The sequence below is a fragment of the Coccinella septempunctata genome, chromosome 2, assembly GCF_907165205.1.
Source record: "Coccinella septempunctata chromosome 2, icCocSept1.1, whole genome shotgun sequence".
Lineage (NCBI taxonomy): Eukaryota > Metazoa > Arthropoda > Insecta > Coleoptera > Coccinellidae > Coccinella > Coccinella septempunctata.
In genome coordinates this window covers 25,656,290-25,682,538 of record NC_058190.1, presented here as the reverse complement: position 1 = coordinate 25,682,538, position 26,249 = coordinate 25,656,290, and the positions used below count along the sequence as shown (strand labels likewise).

The 26,249-nt window shown below is 36.2% G+C and overlaps 3 protein-coding genes across 4 annotated transcripts in view; 2 read left to right on the top strand and 1 right to left on the bottom strand.

The window, feature by feature from the left end:
* LOC123307626 (titin) overlaps positions 1 to 13,734 on the top strand; it is a 33,713-nt gene extending 19,979 nt beyond the window's left edge. The window contains exons 3-4 of the mRNA XM_044890012.1: positions 1,208 to 2,688; positions 5,917 to 13,734. Of these exons, the coding sequence (XP_044745947.1) occupies positions 1,208 to 2,688; positions 5,917 to 13,694 (9,259 nt within the window). The 3' untranslated portion in view covers positions 13,695 to 13,734. The remainder of the gene's footprint in view (positions 1 to 1,207; positions 2,689 to 5,916) is intronic.
* A 1,023-nt stretch (positions 13,735 to 14,757) lies between these two features.
* LOC123308096 overlaps positions 14,758 to 26,249 on the bottom strand; it is an 86,148-nt gene continuing 74,656 nt past the window's right edge. For both annotated transcript variants that reach the window (XM_044890638.1, XM_044890639.1), the window contains exons 12-14: positions 24,536 to 24,803; positions 16,178 to 16,414; positions 14,758 to 15,009 (exon numbers count right to left, since the gene is read on the bottom strand). In XM_044890638.1, coding sequence (XP_044746573.1) covers positions 14,863 to 15,009; positions 16,178 to 16,414; positions 24,536 to 24,803 — 652 coding nt within the window. In that variant the 3' untranslated portion in view covers positions 14,758 to 14,862. The remainder of the gene's footprint in view (positions 15,010 to 16,177; positions 16,415 to 24,535; positions 24,804 to 26,249) is intronic.
* LOC123308097 lies at positions 18,069 to 19,749 on the top strand. The gene is made up of 4 exons (XM_044890640.1): positions 18,069 to 18,653; positions 18,870 to 19,070; positions 19,251 to 19,304; positions 19,449 to 19,749. The coding sequence occupies exons 1-4, from the start codon at positions 18,589 to 18,591 to the stop codon at positions 19,645 to 19,647; spliced, it is 519 nt and encodes a 172-aa protein (XP_044746575.1). The 5' UTR covers positions 18,069 to 18,588; the 3' UTR covers positions 19,648 to 19,749.

Sequence of the window (26,249 nt, the reverse complement as noted above, 5' to 3'; positions counted from 1 at the left end):
ACTATTAGACATAACTGACCACTCTACGGGAAAAAATTAAAGAAAAAAGACGCGGAAAGCTATCCAAAGTTATTTTGTTTTTGCAAGACAACGCCCCTGCACACAAATCTCATGTTTCCATGCAAAAAATTCGTGATTTAGGGTTTGAATTACTAGAACACCCCCTCATTCACCAGATTTGGCTCCATCCGACTATCATCTCTTTCCTCAACTGAAAAAAAGTTTAAAAAGTCGTAAGTTTCCTTCCAACGAGGAGGTAATAAAAGCTGTGGAGCTCTGGTTTGCAAAGCAAGAAAAAACATTTTTTTTGAAAGGACTAGAGACGTTGCAGGTTCGTTGTAATATATGTATCCAATTAAGGGGAGAATTTGTTGAGTAATAAAATATTTTGACATTGAAATTTTGATTGGTTCTATAGCAGGCTGAGAATTTTTCAATATATCCTTGTACATAAAAAGTTGCGTTTGATATCGATACCTTTCGGATCGCTAGTCACCATCCATATCGGCACGTTCTCCCTGGTATACTGAAAGTGTTATGACTTATTTAATATGTTTCACAATATCTTCAAATCAGTTTGTCAACAGTGTAGAATTTCTAAGTAACAAATTTGCACCAACTCTACCTGGTTTTTTCTTTTTTTTATAGTCCCTAACTTTGAATACATGATCTAATATCATTCTTTTGGGTCAATATTATGCTCGCACAGGTCGATTAGTATTGAATTGCGCTCTTTTCGATGTAGAAAATGTTATATTGCGTGTCCCAAAAAAATATGACGATAATTTTTTCAATTGGCCAAAATTTGAAAGACTACTCTTAAAGGGTAGGTAAATATATACTCTTACACATCCTATCTGATATCGATTGCTTAGACACTTGTCGTTAAAAACATCAGCAAACATTCAACTCAATCAATTAATTCAGGTAGTTCAAAAAGTGTTATTTCAAGAGGTATGTGTTCATCATTTTTGGTCAAAGCAAAAAGTTGAATAAAAACAAGCATATTACCGAACGAAGATTAAGATTTTTTTTAGAAATAACGTTTATGTTGATTGATTCAACATTATCCTTCTCATATTGTTTGTTTTCCAATGGATATTCAGGACCTAATCTGAAATTAAATGAAATTTGGATAAATAGAATCGAAAATATTTCAGTCGAAAGTGAAGAGATGAGTTTAAAACATATTCATTTTATGTTCCAGACGTCACACCTGTCCACATAATCCGGATAACTACAATGATCATCTACATCTTGAAGGTCCTTTCATCGGAGCTCCCAAGGATGAATACAATGCAACTTACGGTGAAAGAGCTCCTATCAGAAAACCACAAGATAATTTGAAAGTTGGAGGAGAATTTCAGAAAAGGCAACCTGAGAAATGGCAGCCAGGCGAAAGAGAACCTATCCGCAAACCACAAGACAATTTGAAACTTGAAGGAGAGTTCACAAGAAGACCAACAGATAACTGGAAACCAGGAGAGAGAGAACCTGTCCGAAAACCAAAGGATCAACTTGGTCCAGAGGAGGGAGAATTTGAAAAAAGACACCTGGAACCGTGGCAACCTGCCGAAAGGCCTGAACAGCGAAAACCTAAGGACAACCTCAGGCCAGAAGGAGATTTCGAAAAGAGAACGCCAGAGAAATTTCAACCTGCCGAAAGACCAGAGCAGAAGAGACCGCAGGATAACCTGCGGCCAGAAGGGGAATTTGCAAGAAGAACTCCTGATAAATTTGTTCCTGCAGAAAGGCCAAAGCAGAGAAGACCTGAAGACAATCTTCACCCAGAGGGGGATTTCGAAAAGCGCATTCCTGAAAATTTTGTTCCTGCTGAAAGACCAAAACAGAAAAGGCCTGTAGACAATCTTAGACCAGAAGGAGAGTTTGAGAGACCACAACCAGAAGAGTTTGTTCCAGCAGATAGACCAAAACAAAAAAGGCCAGAAGATAATCTACGACCCGAAGGGGAATTCGAAAGGTGGACACCGGAGAAGTTTGTTCCAGCAGAAAGACCAAAGCAGAAGAGACCGGAAGATAATCTTCGACCCGAAGGAGATTTTGAAGGAAGAAAACCAGAAGAATTCATTCCCGCTGAAAGGCCAACCCAGAAAAGACCACAAGATAATCTTCGACCAGAGGGAGAATTCGAAAGACCTACCCCAGACAAGTTTATACCGGCAGAAAGACCAAAGCAGAAGAGGCCTGAAGACAATCTACGTCCTGAAGGAGAATTTGAAAGACCGAAACCAGAAGAATACGTTCCTGCGGAGCGACCCAAGCAAAAGAAGCCTGAGGACAATCTTCGGCCAGAGGGAGAGTTCGAGAAAAGAACACCTGAGAAATTTATACCTGCAGAGAGACCGAAGCAAAAAAAACCAGAGGATAATCTCAAACCAGAAGGAGAATTCGAGAAACGGAAACCGGATGAATTCGTTCCTGCGGAGAGACCGAAACAAAGAAGACCGGAAGATAACCTTCGACTTGAAGGGGACTTCGACAGACGAACACCAGAAAAATTCATTCCTGCTGAACGCCCCAAGCAGAAAAAACCAATAGATAACCTTCATCCTGAAGGGGACTTCACCAGTACTCGAAAATCAACGGAAGATTATAAAATTGAAAGAATAGAAAAAACCGAAATAATTCGGCATGAAGATAACCTTACTATAGGTGGAGAATTCACAGGTGGGTTTTAAAATGCAATTTTGTGATATTTTCCAAATTTCCACGTACCGGTAGATTCGGATGACTCGGTACAGTCCTGTAACTTGTGCAATTACCCCCTTGCAGATTTCTTTGTTTCTCACCATTTATGAGTGAAGAGACAAACTTATAATATTGTGTAGCGTCAATTAATTCCTGTTGAGTTTGCCGTGACTAGTGCGTTTGAATTGACAGGAAAAATTAACGAATTCAGGAGAGTAAAAGCGCGCTTTTTATGGCCCGTATACTTTCTACTGTCCTGTACATGTGTTGCACTCTGTGCATGTGTATTTTTTTTCTGGATACGTGGATTATTAGATATGTCATGAAATAAGGTTGTTTGCAAATCAAACGGCAACACGGATCCCATTAATTTATTTTGTTGTTTCATAGGGTGACTTGTACGAAAGCGCTGAAGTGCCACACCAAAAAAAAAATTCCAATATACAATTCCGACTTGCAAGTCGGCATTTTGAGATGCAAGGCAGGAGGAGGGCTAAAATAGGTCTAATGACTTTTGTTTTTTTGCATTTGATCCGTGAATGTGTTTTTGGCTTCTTGGAGGAATTTTGGATGAATGAAATGATATTCTATTCTTCTCTTCGGTTGCACCATAGCTGAGCTACCCCAAAGCTTCGTGGTTAGTGCTTGTGAAAGTACTCCCGAGAATTATGCTCCTGGGAACTTTTCAAAACCTTCCTACATCCAATTTCATAATCAAGTTCAAAGTCACTTTAAGTTTCATTTAGTGTCAGTTTCGGTAGGGCTAAAGAAAAGCTTTAAAATTGAAGGGGCTTCAAGTTTCATTATGAAACTGGCCGTCAGTCCTTAGTAATCCCTATAAAGTGCTCGCGAGAGGCCTTCGGAAATCGTGTCAAAACACGACGAAGCGATCGACTTTTTGTCACCCTACGAGCATATATATGGATACTACAGAATCAATAACAAGAATCAATAACGTCCGTTAAAACTTTTGAAAGAAAAGACATAAGGTAGTCGTAGGTTAAGGGTCCAAATGTGCCTATACAGCCTTAAATGAGACAAATCTGCTCTACGGAGGGCATTTTGCTCACATGATTCGGCAACAATCGAATGCAAGAAAGCATTAGACCAATTCTAGCCCTACTACTGTCTTGCATCTCGGAATTCCGACTTTTAAGTCGAAATTATACATTTGGATTATTTTTTTTGTGTGGACCTTCAGCGCTTTCGTAGACTTGAGACAATGCCGAATAGATACAAGCGGCACATTGGCAGCAGGAAATATGCCGATTTTTTGCAGGATATTATTATTTACGTTATTTCCACAAATATATCACCAAAGAATGAAAGAAATCAAAGTTCCCTTGTTTTGTTTAGTTTTTTCACATTTGAATTGTAATGTGTTTACTTTCGCTGTAATAGGGGTTTATCATTCAATTTCCTTACCGAATTTCAACTATATAATCACAAATTCTAATTTTTCAAAACTATACACCGTCCCAAGTCACCTATTTCATTTGAGAGTTGAGAAATCAATAGATTTTAACTTGTGTCCCAAGCCTCCCAAATCGGTGGGTGACTTGGGGCAAGTATAATTTTTTTTTTTAATTTATATCCCAATTCTGAAGCATGGTATATATCCTGATCAATAGTCTGAGTCATTTAGCATATTTGAACCTCTTTTTTACATGAAAATAGCTCACCGTTTTTGAAATAATATGACAAGTTGAATTGAATCTTCCCAAGTCACCCGAATCTACGGTACTTTGATGTCTGTTTTCAATAATCAGTCTAAAATTTTACCTACTATAGTATTGGCATAAGCTGGAATAAAATTATCTTATATTTTTATAAAGGTGAAGAAAAAAGTTCCTATAATCCCACCATCTTTATTTTGTGACGACTAGTTTCGAGACTTTTCCATTAGTCTCATTCTCAAGTCTTCTAAAGATACAAGCTACAACTCTAAAAAAAAATAAATCTACTACAATTAACGATCTTTATATCATGTAACAAATGCATAAGATGGCGTCAAATACTAATTCCCTTTATGATGAGTCACCCACATTTGTCAATCTTCCAGTTCATATCTTATATTTCTTCATCAATAGTTGAACTAAATGAAAACGCTGAAATTAATCCATTGATTTTTACCCTCATATTCTGGCAATGAAATTGAATGTTTCTCTTCAATCCTTTAGCAGCAACCCCATTGAAGCCGTTTTTCGAATGGAAACATATGTGGACTGAAAAATGGAATCCAACATAATCTTTGTTATTTTTAATTTTAGGTTATCATATCCGATCAGAAGATATACAAAAGTCTCTTAGAAAAAATTAGTAGTTTTTAAACCAATAGCTTAAAATTAAAACGCTGCTACACGTTAATTGAGTTCCGATTGAACTTTTTTTTTCAATTTGAATGAAATATTTTTATTCAACCCCTTAGTTGAAACCCATCTTAACAGCTCACGGAAAAACGAATCTTTTTTTTCAGTTCAGTGTCGTGATTATCCGGAATGAGGAATTAAATAAAAATACTCAAATGGACAAATAAAGAATAATTTTTTGAATTTCAGAACTGAAAAATTGGTGACTACAATCAAAAATCAATACGAGTGCTCAGCATTTTATTCCAAGCTATTTGTTGAAAAATTATTAACTCAATTTTTTCAAAGTTTTTTCTGTAATTACAACAGAGCTAGAGGAAAACAAAGATTTTATGGTTAGATTACATTTTCCGTGAGCTTTCCAACGAGCCCCCACATGATATGTTCGTGTTTGTACCTATTAAAAAAACAAACGCTGGATGGGGCTGATTAAGCGGTTGGAGAAAAATATTACATTTTATTACCAAGAAATGAGTACGGTCAGGACTGAATTAACCAAAGATTATGGTGGAATTCCATTTTCCAGGCAAAAAATGGTATACCTATGTTTCCATTTGAAGAACGAAATTTGCATGGGGTTAAGTCTTAGGTTTGAAGAAAAACACCCAATTTCATTATCAGAAGATGAGGACTATTAAAAATCAATTGACGGGTTTCAGTAATTTCATTTCGAGTAATTGATTGAAAAAATATTAATTTCATTCCAGACTTATGAAATATGGCCAAGCCTGTATATCCTACTTATATTTGTTTGTCTTGAATCAGAAAAAATTTGCTATGTACACAATAAATTGGGAAATTCTCGATTATAAAGTCATCATTTCTTTGTTATTTACAGATATAACCACCTCACAAGTCGACTTCACTGGACAACAAATTCAAAGACCAAAACCCATACGTCGTAATACTTTCACGAAAGTTGAAGGTGACGTATCTTCAGATACTACTAATAGAAGTGAATATATCGATTATACAACCATAGTAGAAAATGTTGCAATCAAGAGGAGAGAAGATAATCTATTCCCTGAAGGAGAAATGACATTCGAAACTTCTAATACAACAGAATTCATTGAGAAATCAACACCGATCCAACGCAGAAGACGAACGTGGACTAAAGAAGACATTGAAAAATTTTATTCTCAGCAGGAGACTAACGTCACTACAACCTCCCATGAGGACTACAGGGAATATAATGTGACGGATATTAGAGACACTAGAGACACAATTATCATTCGGAGAGATAACTTAAGACCAGAGGGTCCCTTCGAAGGCTCACCGAAGTCCAAAGATGATTACACGCCAAAACACGTTGATAGACCCGTGATGAAAAAACCTATCGATAATTTAAAACAAGAAGGCGATTTTGACAGACCTGTGAAACCCGAATATCGTCCAACTGATCGTCCCAAATTGATAAGACCCCAAGATAATTTACATCCAGAAGGTGATTTCGAGAGCAGAACAACCGATGAGTTCATTCCTGCAGAACGTCCAAAACAGAAACGCCCAGAAGATAATCTTCGTCCAGAAGGTGAGTTCCAGAAGAGAACACCAGAGAAATTCATTCCTGCAGAACGTCCTAAACAGAAGAAACCACAAGACAATCTTTTCATGGAAGGGGACTTTGAAACGCCTGAAAAACCAGAATACCGTCCAGCTGAGAGACCAAAACAGAAGAAACCAGAAGATAATCTTCGACCAGAAGGAGACTTCGAAAAAAGAACACCAGTTAAATTCGTACCAGCAGAAAGACCGCAACAAAAGAGGCCTCAAGATAATCTACATATGGAGGGCGAATTTGAAACTCCTGAAAGGCCAGAGTACCGACCAGGAGAAAGACCAAAACAAATTAAACCAGAAGATAATCTTCGTCCAGAAGGGGACTTCGAGAAGAGGATTCCAGAGAAATTTATTCCTGCTGATCGACCGAAGCAGAAGCGCCCTCAAGATAATCTTTATTTGGAAGGTGCTTTCGAAACACCAGAAAAACAACCTTATCGTCCTGCAGAAAGACCTAAACAGATTAGACCAGAAGACAACCTCTATCCGGAAGGTGATTTCGAAAGAAGATCTCCAGATAAATTTATTCCTGCTGAACGTCCCAAACAAAAACGCCCAGAAGATAATCTTCGGCCGGAGGGAGAATTCGAGAGGAGGACTCCAGAGAAGTTCGTTCCTGCGGAAAGGCCCAAACAGAAAAAACCCAAAGATAATCTCTATATGGAAGGTGAATTTCAAACTCCCGAAAAACCACAATACCGCCCAGCTGAAATACCGAAACAAATACGACCAGAAGACAACCTGTATCCGGAGGGAGATTTTGCGAGGAGAACTCCAGAAAAGTTTATTCCTGCTGAACGTCCGACACAAAAACGTCCAGAAGATAATCTTCGACCAGAAGGGGAATTTGAGAGAAGAATTCCGGAGAAATTCATACCTGCGGAGAGACCTAAACAAAATAAACCTAAAGATAATCTGTATATGGAGGGCGATTTTCAATCACCCGAAAAACCACAATACCGTCCTGCTGAAATACCGAAACAAATACGACCCGAAGACAACCTGCATCCAGAGGGAGACTTTGCAAAGAGAACTCCAGAAAAATTCGTCCCAGCGGAAAGACCTCAACAAAAAAGACCCAAGGATAACCTGCACATGGAAGGAGATTTTGAAACACCAGAAAAACCGCAATATCATCCCGCAGAAAGACCGAAACAGATAAGACCAGAAGATAACCTTCATCCAGAGGGAGATTTTACCAGGAGAACTCCGGAGAAATTTGTGCCCGCTGAACGTCGAAAACCAACGCGTCCAGAGGATAATCTTCGTCCGGAAGGGGACTTTGAAAGAAGGAGTCCAGAGAAGTTCGTTCCTGCTGAGAGACCCAAACAAAAGAGACCACAAGATAATTTGTTCATGGAAGGTGAATTTGAAACACCAGAGAAGAAACAATATCGTCCAGCGGAAATACCTAAACCGATAAGACCTGAAGATAACCTTCATCCGGAAGGAGATTTTGCGAGAAGAACTCCAGAGAAGTTCATTCCTGCTGAACGTCCTAAACAGAAACGCCCAGAGGATAATCTTCGTCCAGAAGGAGAGTTTGAAAAAAGGACTCCAGAGAAGTTCGTTCCTGCTGAACGTCCTAAACAGAAACGCCCAGAGGATAATCTTCGTCCAGAAGGAGAATTTGAAAAACGGACTCCAGAGAAGTTTGTTCCTGCTGAACGTCCTAAACAGAAACGCCCAGAGGACAATCTTCGACCAGAAGGAGAATTTGAAAAACGGACACCAGAGAAGTTCGTTCCCGCTGAAAGGCCGAAACAAAAGAGACCACAGGATAATTTGTTCATGGAGGGTGATTTCGATACACCAGAGAAAAAACAATATCGTCCAGCAGAAATACCTAAACCTATAAGACCTGAAGACAACCTTTATCCGGAAGGAGATTTTGCTAGGAGAACTCCAGAGAAGTTCATTCCTGCTGAACGTCCTAAACAGAAACGCCCAGAGGATAATCTTCGTCCAGAAGGAGAATTTGAAAAACGGACACCAGAAAAGTTCGTTCCCGCTGAAAGGCCGAAACAAAAGAGACCACAGGATAATTTGTTCATGGAAGGTGATTTCGATACACCAGAGAAAAAACAATATCGTCCAGCAGAAATACCTAAACCTATAAGACCTGAAGACAACCTTTATCCGGAAGGAGATTTTGCGAGGAGAACTCCAGAGAAGTTCATTCCTGCTGAACGTCCTAAACAGAAACGCCCAGAGGACAATCTTCGTCCAGAAGGAGAGTTTGAAAAACGGACTCCAGAGAAGTTTGTTCCTGCTGAACGTCCTAAACAGAAACGCCCAGAGGACAATCTTCGTCCAGAAGGAGAGTTTGAAAAAAGGACTCCAGAGAAATTTGTTCCTGCAGAAAGACCGAAACAGAAGAGACCTCAAGATAATCTTTTTATGGAAGGTGATTTCCAAACTCCAGAAAAACCCTCATATCAAACTGTGGAGAGACCAAAACAAATAAAACCGGAAGATAACCTTCATCCAGAGGGAGATTTCGAAAAACGAACTCCAGTGAAGTTTATACCTGCAGAACGTCCAAAACAAAAGAGGCCGCAAGATAACCTCCACATGGAAGGTGATTTCGCAACACCAGAAAAACTAGAATATCTTCCAGCAGAGAGGCGTAAACAAATAATTCCAGAAGATAATCTACGCCCCGAAGGTGATTTTGAAACTCCGGAAAAACAACATTATGTTCCAGCAGAAAGACCGAAACAGATCAGACCGGAGGATAACCTTCGTCCAGAAGGAGAGTTCGAGAAAAGGACCCCGGAAAAATTCATTCCTGCGGAAAGACCCAAACAAAAAAGACCACAAGATAATTTATATATGGAAGGTGAATTTGAAAAACCAGAAAAACCACAATACCGTCCAGCAGAAAGACCGAAACAGAAAAAACCAGAGGATAATCTTCATCCCGAGGGGGAATTCGAAAAGAGAATTCCAGAAAAATTTGTTCCCGCGGAAAGACCCAAGCAAAAGAGACCACAAGATAACCTGCATATGGAAGGTGATTTCCAAACGCCCGAAAAAGCTGAATATCGTCCAGCAGAAAGACCAAAGCAAATAAGACCTGAAGATAACCTTCATCCCGAAGGAGAATTCGCCAAGAGAACTACAGAGAAGTTTGTTCCTGCGGAAAGACCCAAACAGAAGAGACCTCAAGATAACCTCCATATGGAAGGCACCTTTGAAACGCCTGAGAAGCCAGAATATCGTCCAGCAGAGAGACTAAAACAGAAAAAACCTGAAGATAATCTTCGTCCAGAAGGAGAATTCGAAAGGCCGGAGATAATGGAAGTTGGACCATGTGAATTAAGAAGACCAATTAAACGGGATGATAACTTGAGGATGGAAGGTGTCATAAACATCACCAGAAAAGATGATTATAATGTAACTCGTGGCGAACGAGTGGATATCATTGTGAGAAAGGACAATCTTCGTATGGAGGGAGAATTCACAGATATGCGGTCCAGAGATGATTACAGAGTTGTCAGAGGAGAACGATCGGACATAGTTGTTCATGAAGACAACTTGAAATTACATGGGGAATTCAATGAGTATAGAAAACGAGACGAATTCACAACAGTTAGTGAAAGAAGGACTATAGTTAAGCATGAAGATAACTTGCATTTGGAAGGTGTTATGCACATGCCCGAAAAAACGAAATACGTTCCCGCAGAAAAACCAACCCTCAAAAAACCAACGGATAACTTAAAATTGGAAGGAGAATTTGAAAGACGGAGTCCGGAAAAGTTTACACCATCTCGAAGGCCAGAACAGAAGAAACCTCAAGACAATCTGCATCCGGAAGGTGAGTTCACAACTCCTGAAAAACCACAATACCATCCAGCTGAAAGAGTGACGCCAAGAAAACCAACTGACAATTTGAAAACAGAGGGAGATTTTGAGCGTCCAGAAAAACCTGGTTATCAACCTGGTGAACGTCCAGAAGCTAAAAAACCTTCAGATAATCTTCGGCTTGAGGGCGATTTCGAAAGAAGAACTCCCGATAAGTTCATACCGGCTGAGAGACCTAAGCAGAAAAAACATCCGGACAATTTGCGGCCAGAGGGCGACTTCGAGAAGAGATCACCGCAGAAATTCATTCCTGCTGAGATTCCAAAACAAAAGAGACCCAAGGATAATCTCCATGTATCGGAAGAGCAATTCGAGAAGAGAACACCTGAGAAGTTCATTCCTGGTGAAAGACCTAAACAAAAAAGACCTGAGGATAACCTTCGACCTGAAGGAGAATTCGAAAGGAGGACTCCTGACAAATTTATACCTGCAGAAATACCCAAACAGAAAAGACCACAAGATAATCTATTCATGGAAGGTGATTTCGATATGCCAGATAAACCAGGCTATCATCCAGCGGAACGACCAAAACAGAAGAAACCTCAGGACAATTTGAAACCTGAAGGAGATTTCGAAAGAAGGACTCCTGACAAGTATATACCTGCAGAAATACCCAAACAGAAAAGACCACAAGATAATCTATTCATGGAAGGTGATTTCGATATGCCAGATAAACCAGGCTATCATCCAGCGGAACGACCAAAACAGAAGAAACCTCAGGACAATTTGAAACCCGAAGGTGATTTTGAACGAAGAACTCCTGAAAAATTCGTTCCCGCCGAAAGACCCAAACAGAAAAAACCGGTAGACAATCTGAAACCTCTCGATGGCGAGTTCGAGAAGAGGACTCCAGATAAATTTGTGAACGCTGAGAGACAATTACCGAAAAAACCAAAGGATAATCTTAAATTAGAAGGTGATTTTGAAAGGAGAACTCCTGACAGATACTTACCCAGTGAGCGACCAAAACAAATCAAGCCAGAGGATAACCTTAAACCATCTCATGATGAATTCCCCAAGAAACTAACGGAAACCTTCGTCCCTGCAGAAAGACCTAAACAACATAAGCCTGAGGATAATCTGAAACCACTGAACGGTCAGTTTGAACAGAGAACTCCAGATAAATTCGTTCCTGCAGAAAGACCAGCTCAGAAGAAACCAAAAGACAATCTGCGGAACGAAGGGGATTTCGACAGACCAGAAATCAGAGAAGTTGGTCCTTGTGAGTTACGTCGTCCAATCAAACATAAGGACAATCTCACACTGGAAGGACAGCACGATATGAGAAGAAGGACAATTATGGAGGATAATAGGACTTCTGTTGTTAATAGGCAGCACATTACGAAAGAAGACATAAGCAGCACGATAAATCGTGTGGATACCACCAATACTGAAAAGATTGAAACCGTTAATCGGGAAAATAATGTAATAAGAACTGACCATATTTCTTCAGGAAATGATTCTCGCATTGCCGTTAGAGACAAGACCGACGTTATCATTCGTGAAAATGATACTAATGTGAGAGAAGATTATAACGTAGTAAATAGGAGGGACGAGCATGTGACTTATACGGAAAGAAGGGCGATTATAAACCATCATGAAAATATTCATAGCAATACACAGAATCATACGACCACACATAGAATTTCAGAAAATTATCTGCACCCTGAGAGATCATTAGAAAACTCGCCTATTGATCATACGCATTCTTCAATTCGAAGTCATGAACGTGATATACAAAATCATCATGTTGATCATAAGAATAATTCGATCACACAGATCTCTCATATAGAAAACACCCCGACCAAAAAACCGAGGGACAGTTTGAATATTAAGGAAGAGCATTATGAAATAAAGAACAGAAAAATCGAAACAATCACTAAAGTTTCTAAAACTCCAGAGGGTACACCGAGAAGAGAAACTATAGTTTCAAACAATGGTCTCAATCGAAAGCACCATATGGCGTCCAGCATCTCCTTAGGGTCAGATGTTTCAGTCATGAGAACGACGAATCAAGTTGATCGCATGAATGTGGAGAGGCATTCCACGAATATAATCAATCAGAAGAATGTCATCATCGAAAGGAAAGAAATCAAACAAGTAAATTCAGATCAGATTGGTAAAAACTTAGTGTCTAGAAATACAGTAATTATAAATGACTCTCCTCACATGGCTTCCAAACATGTTACTGATCATCACAGTTCTGGCAATATTATCAGAAATAACACGAATGTGTCGCATACCGTTAACACAAATGCGTCTCATGTAGTGAATTCGAATACATCCCATGTAGTGAATTCGAATACATCCCATGTAGTGAATTCGAATACGTCCAATGTAGTGAATTCGAATACGTCCCACGTTGTGAATTCAAATATATCGAAGGAAAACAGAGAAATTTCAAATAATCGCCATCTTACAAAAACAGATGTAAAGGATTCAAGTAACAACAGTACGATTGTAAATCGCGATCAAATAAGATCTTCTAGTAACTCTCAAATACTCAAGTCTTCCAGTAACTCAAATATTTCTTCTCATACAGAGAAACATATGCAAACAAATCAAGTTGTGAATCATCACCATCGTAAAAGTGTTGTGACCGCCTCTGAAGACGTGAATAATCAAATTCTTTACAGAAAGGGTCATCATACATCTTCAGAAGCCTTACATGCTACAAGCCAGTCGGCCCTTGATATGAGAAAATCTATTTGTAATTTGCACGATCAAGGTCAAACCCATGTTCAACATGAACGTCGCAGTTTGAGCTCAATACACAGATCGAATCAAGAAGCCAAAGAGCATAGCAGGAGAAGTCTTCAACATAGTAGTTCTTCGAACCAGTACCAAGTCATAGAGCGGCCACAAAAAATTATTCGAAGGGATAATTTGTCTGTTGGTGGACATTTCTATGGGCAATCAGAAGCAAGATCATATGGACAATTCACAAAAGAGAAAAACGTGCAGTCTGTAGAACGAGTAACTAGAAGATCAAATGTTTCCAACATTTCCCTTGGAGAGAGCAACGTGGCTGTTGTGACTTCGTACAAAAGGGAGTACTTACCAAGAAATATTGGACCATGTCCTGCTTCCCTGGTCGACACTCCGAAAGGACCATTCAAACATACCAGAGACACAAAATCACATAAATTTTATGCTCCTGTTGCCCCAGTGATATCACCGACGAAGTAATAATTATTTGTTATGCTTGCTTTCAATATTAAATACAATATTTTTCTGCTCAATAATCTTTTCTAGGGCGCTTCTTGACGATCCTTATAGCCGCTTGTTTTATAAATTTCGAGATGTTTTTATTGTGTTATTTTATTTTGTTGATAATTTCTCAAATTTGCTTGTACTAATAAATATTTAATATAATAATAATTTTTATTTTTACCGATTCTTTTATTCGTTTCTTTTTGATATGTAGTTACCCGACAAGCTGGTCGTTTGTATCAGGAGATTAATATAAATTATTCAACACATAAAAAATGTTCATAAGGTTAGTGATTTGGGATGCATAGGTAATTATTAATACATATATAATTCACTGAGAGGAATGTTGGTTTGTGGCTCTGAGTGTTAAATTCAATGCTATTTTAGGAATTAATTTATTTTCATTGCATAAAGAAGTCAAATTCGAGCATAGAGTTCGAAATAAATGTTTGTTCCAACTTCCAACTATGTAATTTTGTTGTTATCTCTCAAATTTGACAACACTTATTATGTTATGGTTTCAGATTTTGAGGAAAACTGATGTGAGTATTACTAGGGGTTGAAGGTCCCACTTACTGCACAAAGTGTGGTGGAAGGTAGAAGCTAAGTATCAGTAATTGATACTACACAATTATTGTAGATAAATAATAATAACTGTTCGTTAATGGCCATCGACCCCAAAGTCCTTTAGCCTAGTGTATTGTATAGATTAAAAAAATAACCGAGTTTCTTCTGCTCGAAACTGATACTGTCATGATCTCAGTGATCTCAAAATTTTAGCTTCCTAGAATATGAAATGCTTGTTCTATGCCTATTTCATTGGATCCATGTTTTTGGCCATTTTTTTTTTGTGGAAAACCGCTAATATCTCCGAAAGTATCAGGAATAGGGATAGGGAAGTAGGTACAAGACAAAATACTCAGATGGGGGTAGAGAAGCGAAAAAGTTAAAATATAAGGTGTGAGGCACCCTGTATAATATCTCTTTTCTTGGATCTAGAATAGAAGGCAGAAGGTTCGGATGAACGAAAAAAAATTAATGAGGTGTAAAAATTCGTAATATTTATGTACATTCTTTGAGATGATTGGTTAAAAGTGAGTGAATAAATTTAATATTAGATAATATCTTATGATTGGTACATTTTTCAGAATATATCATATCCGGTTTGCAGTTTCGAAAAAGTCGGATCTAAATGATCGAATTTGTCATCTTTCATAGTTAGATTGTAATCCAGCTCATGGTATCTCACGGGATATGTTAATTGATTTCCTCTGTCCCAAGTATAGAGTTCCTGAAATGAATTAACATTATTAATTTTTCGAATATTCAGTAGGGCTTGAAAATATATTCATGATGAGATTATTTATTGGACAGCCTCTGTTCTCCAAAGTTTTTTATTATTTTTTCACTCAATTCGAGCAGGAATCATCTGACATAATGAACAAATTCTTTCTTCTGTACAACCGTCCCGAAAATTAGTGTTTCGGTGTAATTTATTGAATTGAAAGTGAAGGTGCATACAGATTACTCTGACGTGACGTGGGCCCAAGTTATGTCGGACCAATTTTTTGAACGCTTCAGCGCAAAATCCTATGGTGGATTTTTGAATCATGCGCATTATGTCGTGGGCCCACGTCACTTCTGAGTAATCTGTATGCACCTTAACACTTTACAAAAACAGTACCCAAAGTAAGGAATTTTTTCGGGGCTGTCTTTCCACTTTCCACTTTCGGGACGATTTTGCGTATCTATGAGAACGGAGTTGACAAAAACATGAACTTTGTATTTTATTATATATTCTTCACTTTTCAAATAAAAAAAATTGGAAATGAGTAGCGAACGTAATGAAAACTAGAAAAAATATTGTACGTAACACGTTCAAAAAGTGATTTCACGGGACGATGATTTCCAACTTGTTACTTGAATTATAGCCCATTCAAGAATGATTGACATCTCGGGTGGCTAAGGAAAATCGAATTTAAGTTGGTAATAGCTCATAAGTTGGGATTTTGTTTTGCAGAATTCAGGTTGGTATTGTGAATAAACAGTGATCTATGACCTATTATATGTGAATCTATGCACTGACCGACGATAATTTGAATTTGAAAGTGCTGTTTATGTTCTTAATTTAATCGAAAAAATTGGAAACACACTTGTATCAATTTCGGTGTATGGTGTATGGATAGCTACATTAATGTATAAAATAACATAGTTGTATAAACATGAATCAGAGAATATTGGCGAATCTTAATAAGTATATGTTATTGCATCAAATGAAATAGACTTCAATTTTTAAATGTTTATATGCTCAAATATTATATATTTCACAATGGATTTTTTATATATATATATATATATATATATATATAAGTAATGACTTAAACAACTCAATGGAGTTTTTTTCTTAATGAAAATTCATCAGCGAAATAGGGTTCTACTTGTTAAAACTTCATACTTACTTTCATCCGATGATTATAGGTTATCATTGTAGTCTTCTTGAATGGATTAGAGAATGCAAGATTGACATCTAGAAGAATACCCCTATAGAGATCCAGGGCGAATCTTATACTGGTCGATTTTTCAATGACGCTATCTACAGCATACAGTACACCACAGACGACAAACATGTCTCCTACACGTTTATGTTGCACTGAAATATTCCATATGTATTGGGCTTCCATAGTATGTTCATCGACCTGAAAATTAGTCGTAGTTGATCAGATGATTTAACCTATAGAAAGAGTCTTGTAAGATGGCATCCAATTTATGTATTGAGTTTATGTGCAGCATTTTGAGAGAAAGGGACCCTGATAGGCAAATGGTTTTCATATATTATAACGCGCTATTTTGACCTATATCTATTGGAGTTGCCACCTTAAGTTTCTAATAGTTGCTTGGGTCTGGATGCCTAGAATTCACAACAGTGAAACTCTCAGATAGAAATTTCATTTATTTCCGTTGACTGTTTCGAAAATAAGTGATATGTAGAAAATAAAATATGCCAAGTATGCCATTTAAACAAAGCCTGATGGCTTTTGAATCCTGTATCATTCAGAACACACATCAAAGTTCTAAATAGTGGAAAAGTCAGTACTGATTTATGTGATTCTACACTATTTTCAGTTGTGCTTCAGAAAAGATCGCTAGTATTTCAGATTAGTCAAGTTTATTCCAGAAAACATCATATGTAATTCAGATTAGAGTCAATTACATTTCAGAAATGGTCATTTGAAATCCAGTTTAGTCACACATTTATTTCAGAAACCGTCAATTCTAATTCAGATCAGTCAGATTAATTTCAGAAATCGTCAAGTGTATTTCAGATAATATGATTTGTATATTTTGTATCAGAAACACCCTATATATACCGCATTCACATTTATTTTAGCAGTCGGTTGGCCATGAAATAATTTTCTCAAGTTTTTTTAACTGGAACGGAGTGAGGTTGGCACTAATGAAATGTCGTTAATTTCATAACGCCGTTGCCACAACTAATATCATTTTTTATTACGAAAATGCCGAAAGTGATTGAAAAAAGAGACAGTTATACCCTGATATTCTAAAATCCACAACACGTCAGACGGTAGCGAACATATATCAATTGTAAGTGAATTTATATAATGTTTCATCCGAATCTAAACGACTCATATTTCAGCTGAACATTTCCACAATCAGAAAGATTGTGAATGAAGAGGATGACAAAGAATTTCCTTCTATTGGGAGACCCAAAAAGTGGTGGCATTTTCAGAATTTTATGTTTGAGTGAATTAATGCGAAAAGTTTACTACAGGATTTTTGATGAATGTTATCGTAGAATGGGTTCCTGAAAATTGCTTCTTCTATTTTTCATTTGACTTGTCCTATACATTGTTAGTGTCTTAAGGTACCAATAAATACCTAATTATTTATTATTATATCAATGTATTAAGATGAACAGCCACAAATACCCGCCAGTTGTCCTGTTAATTGTTTATTCATGTGAAATTTTTGTTCAAAGGTGAAGTTCATCTTGATTGAAACTTCCTTCGATTCCTTTTACTTATATTGATGCAAGATGATTTTTGTTGAAGAATTTAACATTCTTGTAATTATCTGTTAATTCCTTCGGGAGTTACATCTTGACTTATGAAACTTCCTTTAATTCCTTTTACTTATATTGATGCAAGATGGTGTTCATTGAAGAATTTAACATTCTTGTAATTATCTGTTAATTCCAGAGACAACCTCTCTGGTTAATTCCTTCGGGAGATACCCATTCCCAACCACTACATCATATGCATTTCATGTTCGGGTTAATATTTTTGAAATCTACAACTGGTGTAACGCATAGACTAAACCCAAGAGACCCGTTTATTTACATTCAAAAGTGTCGCCTCTGAAAACTTAGCTGTCCGACTGGAACGAATACGGTTTCACTGTCACTGGTTCTTATATTCCTATGTTGCCGAACTTAACAGTTTGTGAGATTCTCTCCCATATACCCGACAGTGAATTATTTTAAGAGACTAATTTCTTTCATTCTTTTTTCAATTATATTATTGCACTTTGAAATAATGATAGTTTCTTTAAATATTCCATCAATAAATATGTAGCAAAATTTGTTATATAATGTGATCATACATTATACGCTAGAGGCCATGGTGTTAAAGAAATTTGAGCCAAACTTATGGCAACACTGCAAATTTCTTCTCCTTATGAGTTGAAGAGAAATGGAGAACGTGCTTATGCTCTTTCTCTGTTCGTTAGATTCAGAAGCAACACGTTGTCAGTAAACAAGTAGGTGAAAGTAGCTAAATCTCAGGATTTTTGTAAGAGTCAAGTATTGAATATTATTTAGTTTTTTCTTGGTTTATCTCGCTTTGTATGAAATATGGTTTATAAGTGCGAAGTTTGTGGAAAAGACAAAAATTCTTATCCGAATTTATCGTTCCATAGGTAAGTGTATTGTATTATATGAATGATTTAGTTAACGAGGTAATGTTGTTTGTGTTCAGTGGCGTAGATTCGAGAAAAATCAGAAACGTATATGATAAAATGATACTCGATGAGAATACATAATTGTACTTAAAACAGATTATATGTTGAGAATTATATCATCTGTTTTAAGTACAAAAATATATAATATTAATAGTATAATTTTCATGATTCCAGGTTCCCGGGTGACGATGAAAAAAGGAGAATTTGGGCTTCTCTTCTAGGATGGTCGAGTATCTGCCCAAAGAAATTAATTTTTATTTGTTCGGATCATTTCGACTCAAATGATCTAGTGACCAGAGCACATGGAAAAGTTTATTTGAAAAGAGATGCCAATCCGTTACCTCAGCATTCGTTATTTGAATCTTCTAACTTGAGGTAATTAGAATCTTTTTACTATGGTATTACATATTGACATTTTTAAAATTTTTTTCCGTTGTAATTCCATAACAGAATTGGACCTCTACAATTCTGAATGCTATAAATTATTATTCGCATAATAATATGAGCTTTTTGTCCAATATAATAATATTTATATAATATAATAATATGTTTTAGTGACCACTCCTCTAGGACAGAAAGCAGCCCCAATGAACAAGAGTCACAAGAGAAGTAAGTTATTATGATCTCTACATTTGAAATGAAATCTTTTCTCATTCAACAATTCACAATATTTCTTCGGAGTATGTGACTATCGAATAGGGGAATAAAATTAAAGCATTTTGTGATGTTCATTGCTCATTCTGAATTTTCCAGGGAAATGCTGATTTCAAGTTATAATGCTGATGAGAACAAACCTGATGAGAACAAATCTGATGAGAACAAACCTGATGAGAATAAACCTGATCAGACAAATTCCTCATCTACACTTACAGCATCAGAATGTGAAAATGAAGAAAGTAAATTGGAATTTATTGAACCAACTACACACAACATGCCGACCAGAAAGAGGTAAGATTAGTTGATTTTTATTGGAAAAAGTATTTTGATTTATGAACAAAATATCTTTTAATTACTGAATAGACTCAAATTCACTTTATTTATTCCAGAAAGAGGAAATACATTGCAGATTTGTCTAGCAGTGACTTCTCTACGCCAGAGAAGCGAAGAAGGAGTCTTCAAAATGTGAAAAGAGTTGTTGCAATGCAAAGGACAAAAATACGTAGCCTCACATCAAAAGTACGTCGACAGAAACTCCGCATTACAACATTGAAGAATTTGGTATCATTACTGAATGAAAAGTATCAACTCACTGAAGGATCACAGCAGGCAATTTTAGTAAGTTTTACATCGTGGTTAAAACTCAATAATATTGTAGTTCCTCAAATACAAAGTTTTTCTACATTGGCTCAATTGAATACTATTTAAATAAATAATACATTTACATGTAACTGTTGAGCATTTCATATTTATATGGATGAAGATTAGACTACATGTTAGAAAATTCTGAGATAGAAATAAGCACTACTTGCCAATAATGCATTCATTATCATGGAAAAAATATTGTACTGAAATCACATACATATGATGAATCATAATCCTACTTGAGGATGCTTTCTTTTGATAATTAATGTTATCATTTTTCCTTACAGGCATCAATTCCTAAAACAGCAGGTGATATCTTCAGGCGGATGATGAGTGGATCCAGTAGGCAAAAATATGATCCCAGTTTAAGAACATTTGCTCTTACACTGGCCTTCTATTCGCCTAAAGCTTACAATTATGTCAGAAAAACATTCAATAATAGCCTCCCTCATCTAGGAACCATTTCTAAGTGGTATAGGTCTGTAGATGGAGCTCCAGGTTTTACAAAGGAATCTTTGATGGCCATAAGCCTAAAGAAATCAAAAACATCTGGTCCTATATTATGTAACCTGGTTATGGATGAAATGTCTATTAGACAGCAAATAGAATGGACAGGGAAAAAGTTTACTGGTTACGTTGATGTGGGTACAAACCTGGACTCCGATAATTTACCGGAGGCAAGGGAAGTCCTTGTATTTATGCTGGTCTGCATTCACAGCTCGTGGAAGATTCCAGTGGGATATTTCCTGGTCAATGGCCTATCCGCAAGTGAGAAAGCTGAGCTGGTAAAAAAATGCTTGGAATTCCTTAATGAGAGTGGAATTATTATCACTTCTCTTACTTTTGATGGCACTGTAACCAATATCTCAATGGCCGAGAAATTGGGTGTTAATTTTAATGATCATAGTAATTTAAAAACTCATTTCACTGACCCCATTTCGAAAAGGAACATTTTCATTTTTTTGGATGCTTGTCACATGATAAAGCTTGTGAGAAATTGTTTTGCCTCACAAAGTGGCATAACAGATGATGAACAAAGAAGAATTGATTGGATTTTTGTAACTCGATTAGTTGAAATTCAGAATAAAGAAGGACTACATGCAGCAACTAAACTCAGACTGAGACACCTTCAATGGTCGAGGGAAAAAATGAAGGTTCGTTTGGCTACCCAGACATTGAGTAAGAGTGTCAGTGATGCTTTGAAGTTTTTGTGTGAAGACATGAAGTGCCCAGGATTTGAAGGATCCGAAGCAACTTCAGAATTCATTCTGAATTTCAATAATATGTTCGATATGCTGAATTCTAGGAATAAATTTGCCAAATATTGTTTCAAGAAAGCATTTTCTGCAGAAACAGCAAATTTCTTCCTAGAATTCATTGAAAAAATGAAAATTTTCCTTTTTGGTTTGAAATTAAATAACACTCCCATACTCCAGAGCCAAAGAAAAACCGGGTTTTTGGGACTATTAATATGTATGGAGAGTTTAAAACAAATGTATTTCGAATATGTTGTCGAAAAAAGATATTTGAAATACATTTTAACTTATAAATTGTCTCAAGATCACCTTGAGTTATTTTTTGGTGCTATCAGAAGCAAGGGAGGGTATAATAACAATCCCACAGCAAGGCAATTCGAAGCCTCATACAAAAGGCTTCTAGTTCACAGTGAAATTGTCGCTTCAGACAGTGGCAACGCTGTGAATCTAGAAATGATCACAATTTTAACTTGCGGCTCAGGTTCAAGGATAACAACAAATGACTCTGGGAGAAATTTGGAAGAAGATGAAGATTTTCTTAATTTCATGGAGAGGACTAAAAAGGATGTAGAAAATTATGATTATTATAGTACGGCATGGAATCTCACAATGTATGTAGAAGACATTGTGGGATACATTTCTGGATTTGTGGTAAGAGGTGTGCTCAAATGCATTACATGCATAAAATGTGCTTCTGTATTAGAAGGCAGCGCAGCCCTTTCTGACCTTCAAAGAAGAAAGACTTATGGAAATTTACATAAAGCAAGTGAAATGGTGACGAGTGTTTGCAAGGAAGCCGAAAAATATTTTCGCTTTTATAACAGGACCACCTCCGGAGTCTTGGATTCAAGAGTGAAGAATCTTATGGACATTTTAGTCACGAACACGGTCCAGAATTTAAATGTTTCAGTATTTGAAGCCTTTGGAGATCATCTGTATGATGATGATCCACTACAAGGGCATTGTATAGCAACCATTAAATTAATATTGAAACATTATTTTAAACTTAGAATTCACCATGAAACCGCCAAGCATTTAGAATCTCTTAGAAAAAATAGATCTAGAGCTCTACTAACGAAGGTAATATTGTTCAGGAATGAATAAATTTTTTTGATTTTAAATAAATTTTGTTTTTTGTAAATAAATTTTGTTTTTTGTAAGTAAATTTTGTTTTTTGTAAATAAATTCTGTTTTTGTAAATAAATTTTGTTTTTTGTGAATAAATTTTGTTTTCTTTGAATAAATTTTGATTTTTGAAAATAAATTTTGTTTTTTGTAAATAAACTTTGAATGTTTAAGAAGTAAATTTTTTATGGTTCCACAATGTCAATACAATTAAAGGAGTTATTCGAATGAAATCACTTGAATATCTGAGAATAAAAACATTGCAGGACGTAAATAGATAATTTCGAAAAAATTTAAGGGGTCAAAAAAGAGTCTTTTTTTTAGTAGTGCCTGCTTTGATTCAGGTGTCTAAAGGTGGCACCTGAAGAACAATATTTAATTTTTTTACTGGAATTGAGCTCCCATATAATGATATGGGAGCAAGAAAGGAATAGAAAAAATGTTGGTGTTGTTTTGCTATGTCGGCATGATATTCACCGCTTTTTAGGTAGATACCATCTTTAGGGAGCTTTTAAGCAGTGGCTGCTCAAAAGAGAAAAGATTATATGACAGGCACACAATACTATTTTTCCCCAACTATCATTAATCATTTACATCATCTAAACTAGTAAAGTAGAAATTTCAACTCGCACGCCTATGGGCATCGAGAGGAAAGATTCGATACAGTGTTGCCAGTAAAGATGTCTGAACGAAGAGGTCCGATATTGTGTCTTTGTTCCACTCATTGTAAGGAATTTTAATGTGGGAGTCACAACAAAACAACAGTTTATAAGGGAATGTTTCGTCTCTTTGGGGTTATGTCTATGGTGTAACGTATTCAAACTTTAGCCAAAGAAGGTAACGAACATTAACTCTCCTCAAGCTAGTGCACATTATTATATTATACTGATCTCTTGTATTTTCCATGCAAACAACTGGATTTGGTATGCCTTCAATCAGTTTGTATGAACTTCAATTATGTTCGTCACATATCTTCCGAAGAGATTCGACATTGTGATAAAATACGTAATAACAGAAACTTTTACGTTGAACAGGCAACATAGCGTTGGCTTAAAACCCAAAAATGTTTTGACAAGCTTCATAACCCCACATTTTCGTACTAAACAGTGTGAAATGTGTCAAATTTCCATGGCCAACCGAGTGCTAAAATAAAAGTGAATGGAGATACATGTCTATTACTTTCGTCATAATTCTATTGTCTAGAAAACCTTTCAAAACCTCTTCTCTGCTTTATGTGCATTATGAATGAAAAGGATGATTATGAATGATCAAAAAGATTCAGAATTTTTAGGCGAATGAAAATATAAGATAAAAATTTGGTGGCAATATGAAATAAGGAAATGAGATCACGTCCAGGCTTTTTGCAAAACCCCTTTATATATGAAAAGAGATTTGTTCAACAATTCTTCACTGTGAACCTTTTTTTTTCTACAGGTTTGCACTAAAAAGTTGAAGGGACGGGAGGGGCATTTTTATAGAAATTCATCACTTTTATGGTTTGCTACCGAATAAATCCTGTAGATAAGTAACACAGTATCTTGAATGTGATACATATATGCGATTTATGGAGTAAAACTGAAATAACTTAAAAATTAATTTATGTATTATGTATAGTTGTACTCGGATATTACAAAAATGCGTATTGCGTAATATGTGAGATTCAACTGATAATCTAGAATAATTTTTGTGATTTTTCGTCTTTTTGAATTACAAATGACGATTTCTTAAATAAAAATGATTACCTTATCTAATATCTAATTTAAAATTGATGGTTACTGAAATTAAAATGACAAATCTGAGACACAGAGTTTTCTGACATCTTTTAGGTCATCACCCTTCCAAATGGCTTTGAACTGAATGGAAAATTTCAATGAAAGTAGACGGTTTGGGAATTTAATCTTTGTTTAGCGAAAAGGAGCATGCGGCCGTTGGTTTTGAAAAAGGGCGAATCGGCCGAATTTACAAGTTTTCAAAAACGATTTTTCGGTGATAACATTCCATGACTTTATTCTATAATTTTTTCTTACTTGGGTAAACTATCATAATGATTGTTCACTTTTCAATTTTGCTCAATGAATAACTCACTAAATCCAGTGACCCGCTCACGTAGAATACACTGTAGTATATTAAATTAATTATTGATCTTTACATACTTACTTTCATGACTGCTGTGTTGTTCGTTTCGGGAACTGCAAATATCACCCACAAACCATTATCGTCTATGCTGAAATCCATAAAATTATATTGACTACTGTACAAGTTGGTTGTTTTATTTAAGTTTTGAATCGGCAGATCCAGAGCTGCCGTCCTTTCATCATAAAGATTGACCCTGATGATACGTGCTGTATCTTTCTCGTTGTAATAGAAGTGTCCTTCGTATACTACGTGGGCGTTTCCTTTGAATGGTCGGTCCAATAAGAATTTCCTGAAAATTAACTAAATCAATTTGAGGAACAAACCCTTTTGATGCTTCGTTTTTTTTTCTTCGTCGATCTTTTCCATTCTATCCATAACAATAATGATATTCGCTATGCAAAAAATAACTTATTCTCAATCAATTCTAGTCCTGTGTTTCGTTTGAAAAATTTAATAGTTAATAGATTTGTGTGATCTATTATAGTATTTTCATATAAATCTATATCTCTTCAGATATAGAGCAATTTATTTTGCGTGGTGGGGCTAGCCGTACGGATCAGTTGAAAATGGTGAGAAAATTTTTTTATCGAGCGGGTCAGATTTTCAGACAATATGCTGAATGGACCTAAAGGAAGCTACTTTTCAAGAGACTGAGAATTCGGACGTGACGCAAGGTCACAGCGGTCCTTTGAAAATGAAACGTTACTTGTACATACTCTAGCGTGTCAGATTTTCATACATTTCGTTAATCTCGGTGTTACAGACGAGACGTATTGACCAATGAATCTGACAGTAATGGGTTTTTTTTTTTAATCTGACAGTTTGAAAATAATAACAATAAATTTTTCGTAAATTCATATCTCCCTTCCGGTACCTCTAATCGTTTTTGTTTTCATTATAAATGTTGTGAATAATAAAATTCTATACGACTTTAGTCTGCATCAGCAATTTTACATATTCTCAACCGTTTTCGAGCTAGAGCCGAGTAATGAGGACGAGGAGCTTAGCTATACATGCGGAAGTGTCAATGTAGAATGCCCGTCTACTGTTCATTCGATGTTTGAATATACAAAAAATTGAAAAATGAATGCAAAAACAATTTGAAGCCCAGGAAAGGAGATAATTCAAAAAAAATTATTTTGTGACCTTTATCGCCAATTTTTTTTGTTTCGGCATACTAAAAACTGTCAGATTATATCTTTTCCGTTATTGTTGAATCACAAAATCTTCAAAATGAGAAAAAAAAACAACGCGCTTGTCTTGAGAATGTACAAGTGACTTTTTTTGCAAGTTTGTCGCTCTCTCAATTGCGTCATATTCAGAGAACATACTTTTAAGCATGTAATGGACGAGTTTGGAAACGTTTGCCAACCTTTTAAATATTAGACTAAATGCTTACAATGGAAACTTTTTTTTTTTAATTATATTTGTTTCTTTTTTGGTTGCTTTCAGCATTTCACAATCCTTGGAAGGTCACCGGCTCTCAAATCCAGGTGATATAAAATAAAATTTATATTGTATTCTAAGGAAAATTTTGACATTCAGCCGTTTTTTCGTGTTCTCGTTCTGAGCAATACATTTATGGTTTCGTCATAGAACGCCGTAAGATGTCTAAAACATCTTAGAACGCCCCAATTACTATGTGGTCTTTGACAGTGTCAAAGTTTTATATCAGCTCTTTGCGCAATCGCAATAGCTGTGTTGGTAGAACTGTCACTTGAGTGGGCTCAGGTGC

Coding starts and splice junctions, on each gene's coding strand:
- LOC123308097 (XM_044890640.1), top strand. CDS start 18,589: ATGGTTTATAAGTGCGAAGTTTGTGGAAAAGACAAAAATTCTTATCCG. Junction 18,654..18,869: donor CCGAATTTATCGTTCCATAG/GTAAGTGTATTG, acceptor TCATGATTCCAG/GTTCCCGGGTGACGATGAAA. Junction 19,305..19,448: donor GAACAAGAGTCACAAGAGAA/GTAAGTTATTAT, acceptor TGAATTTTCCAG/GGAAATGCTGATTTCAAGTT.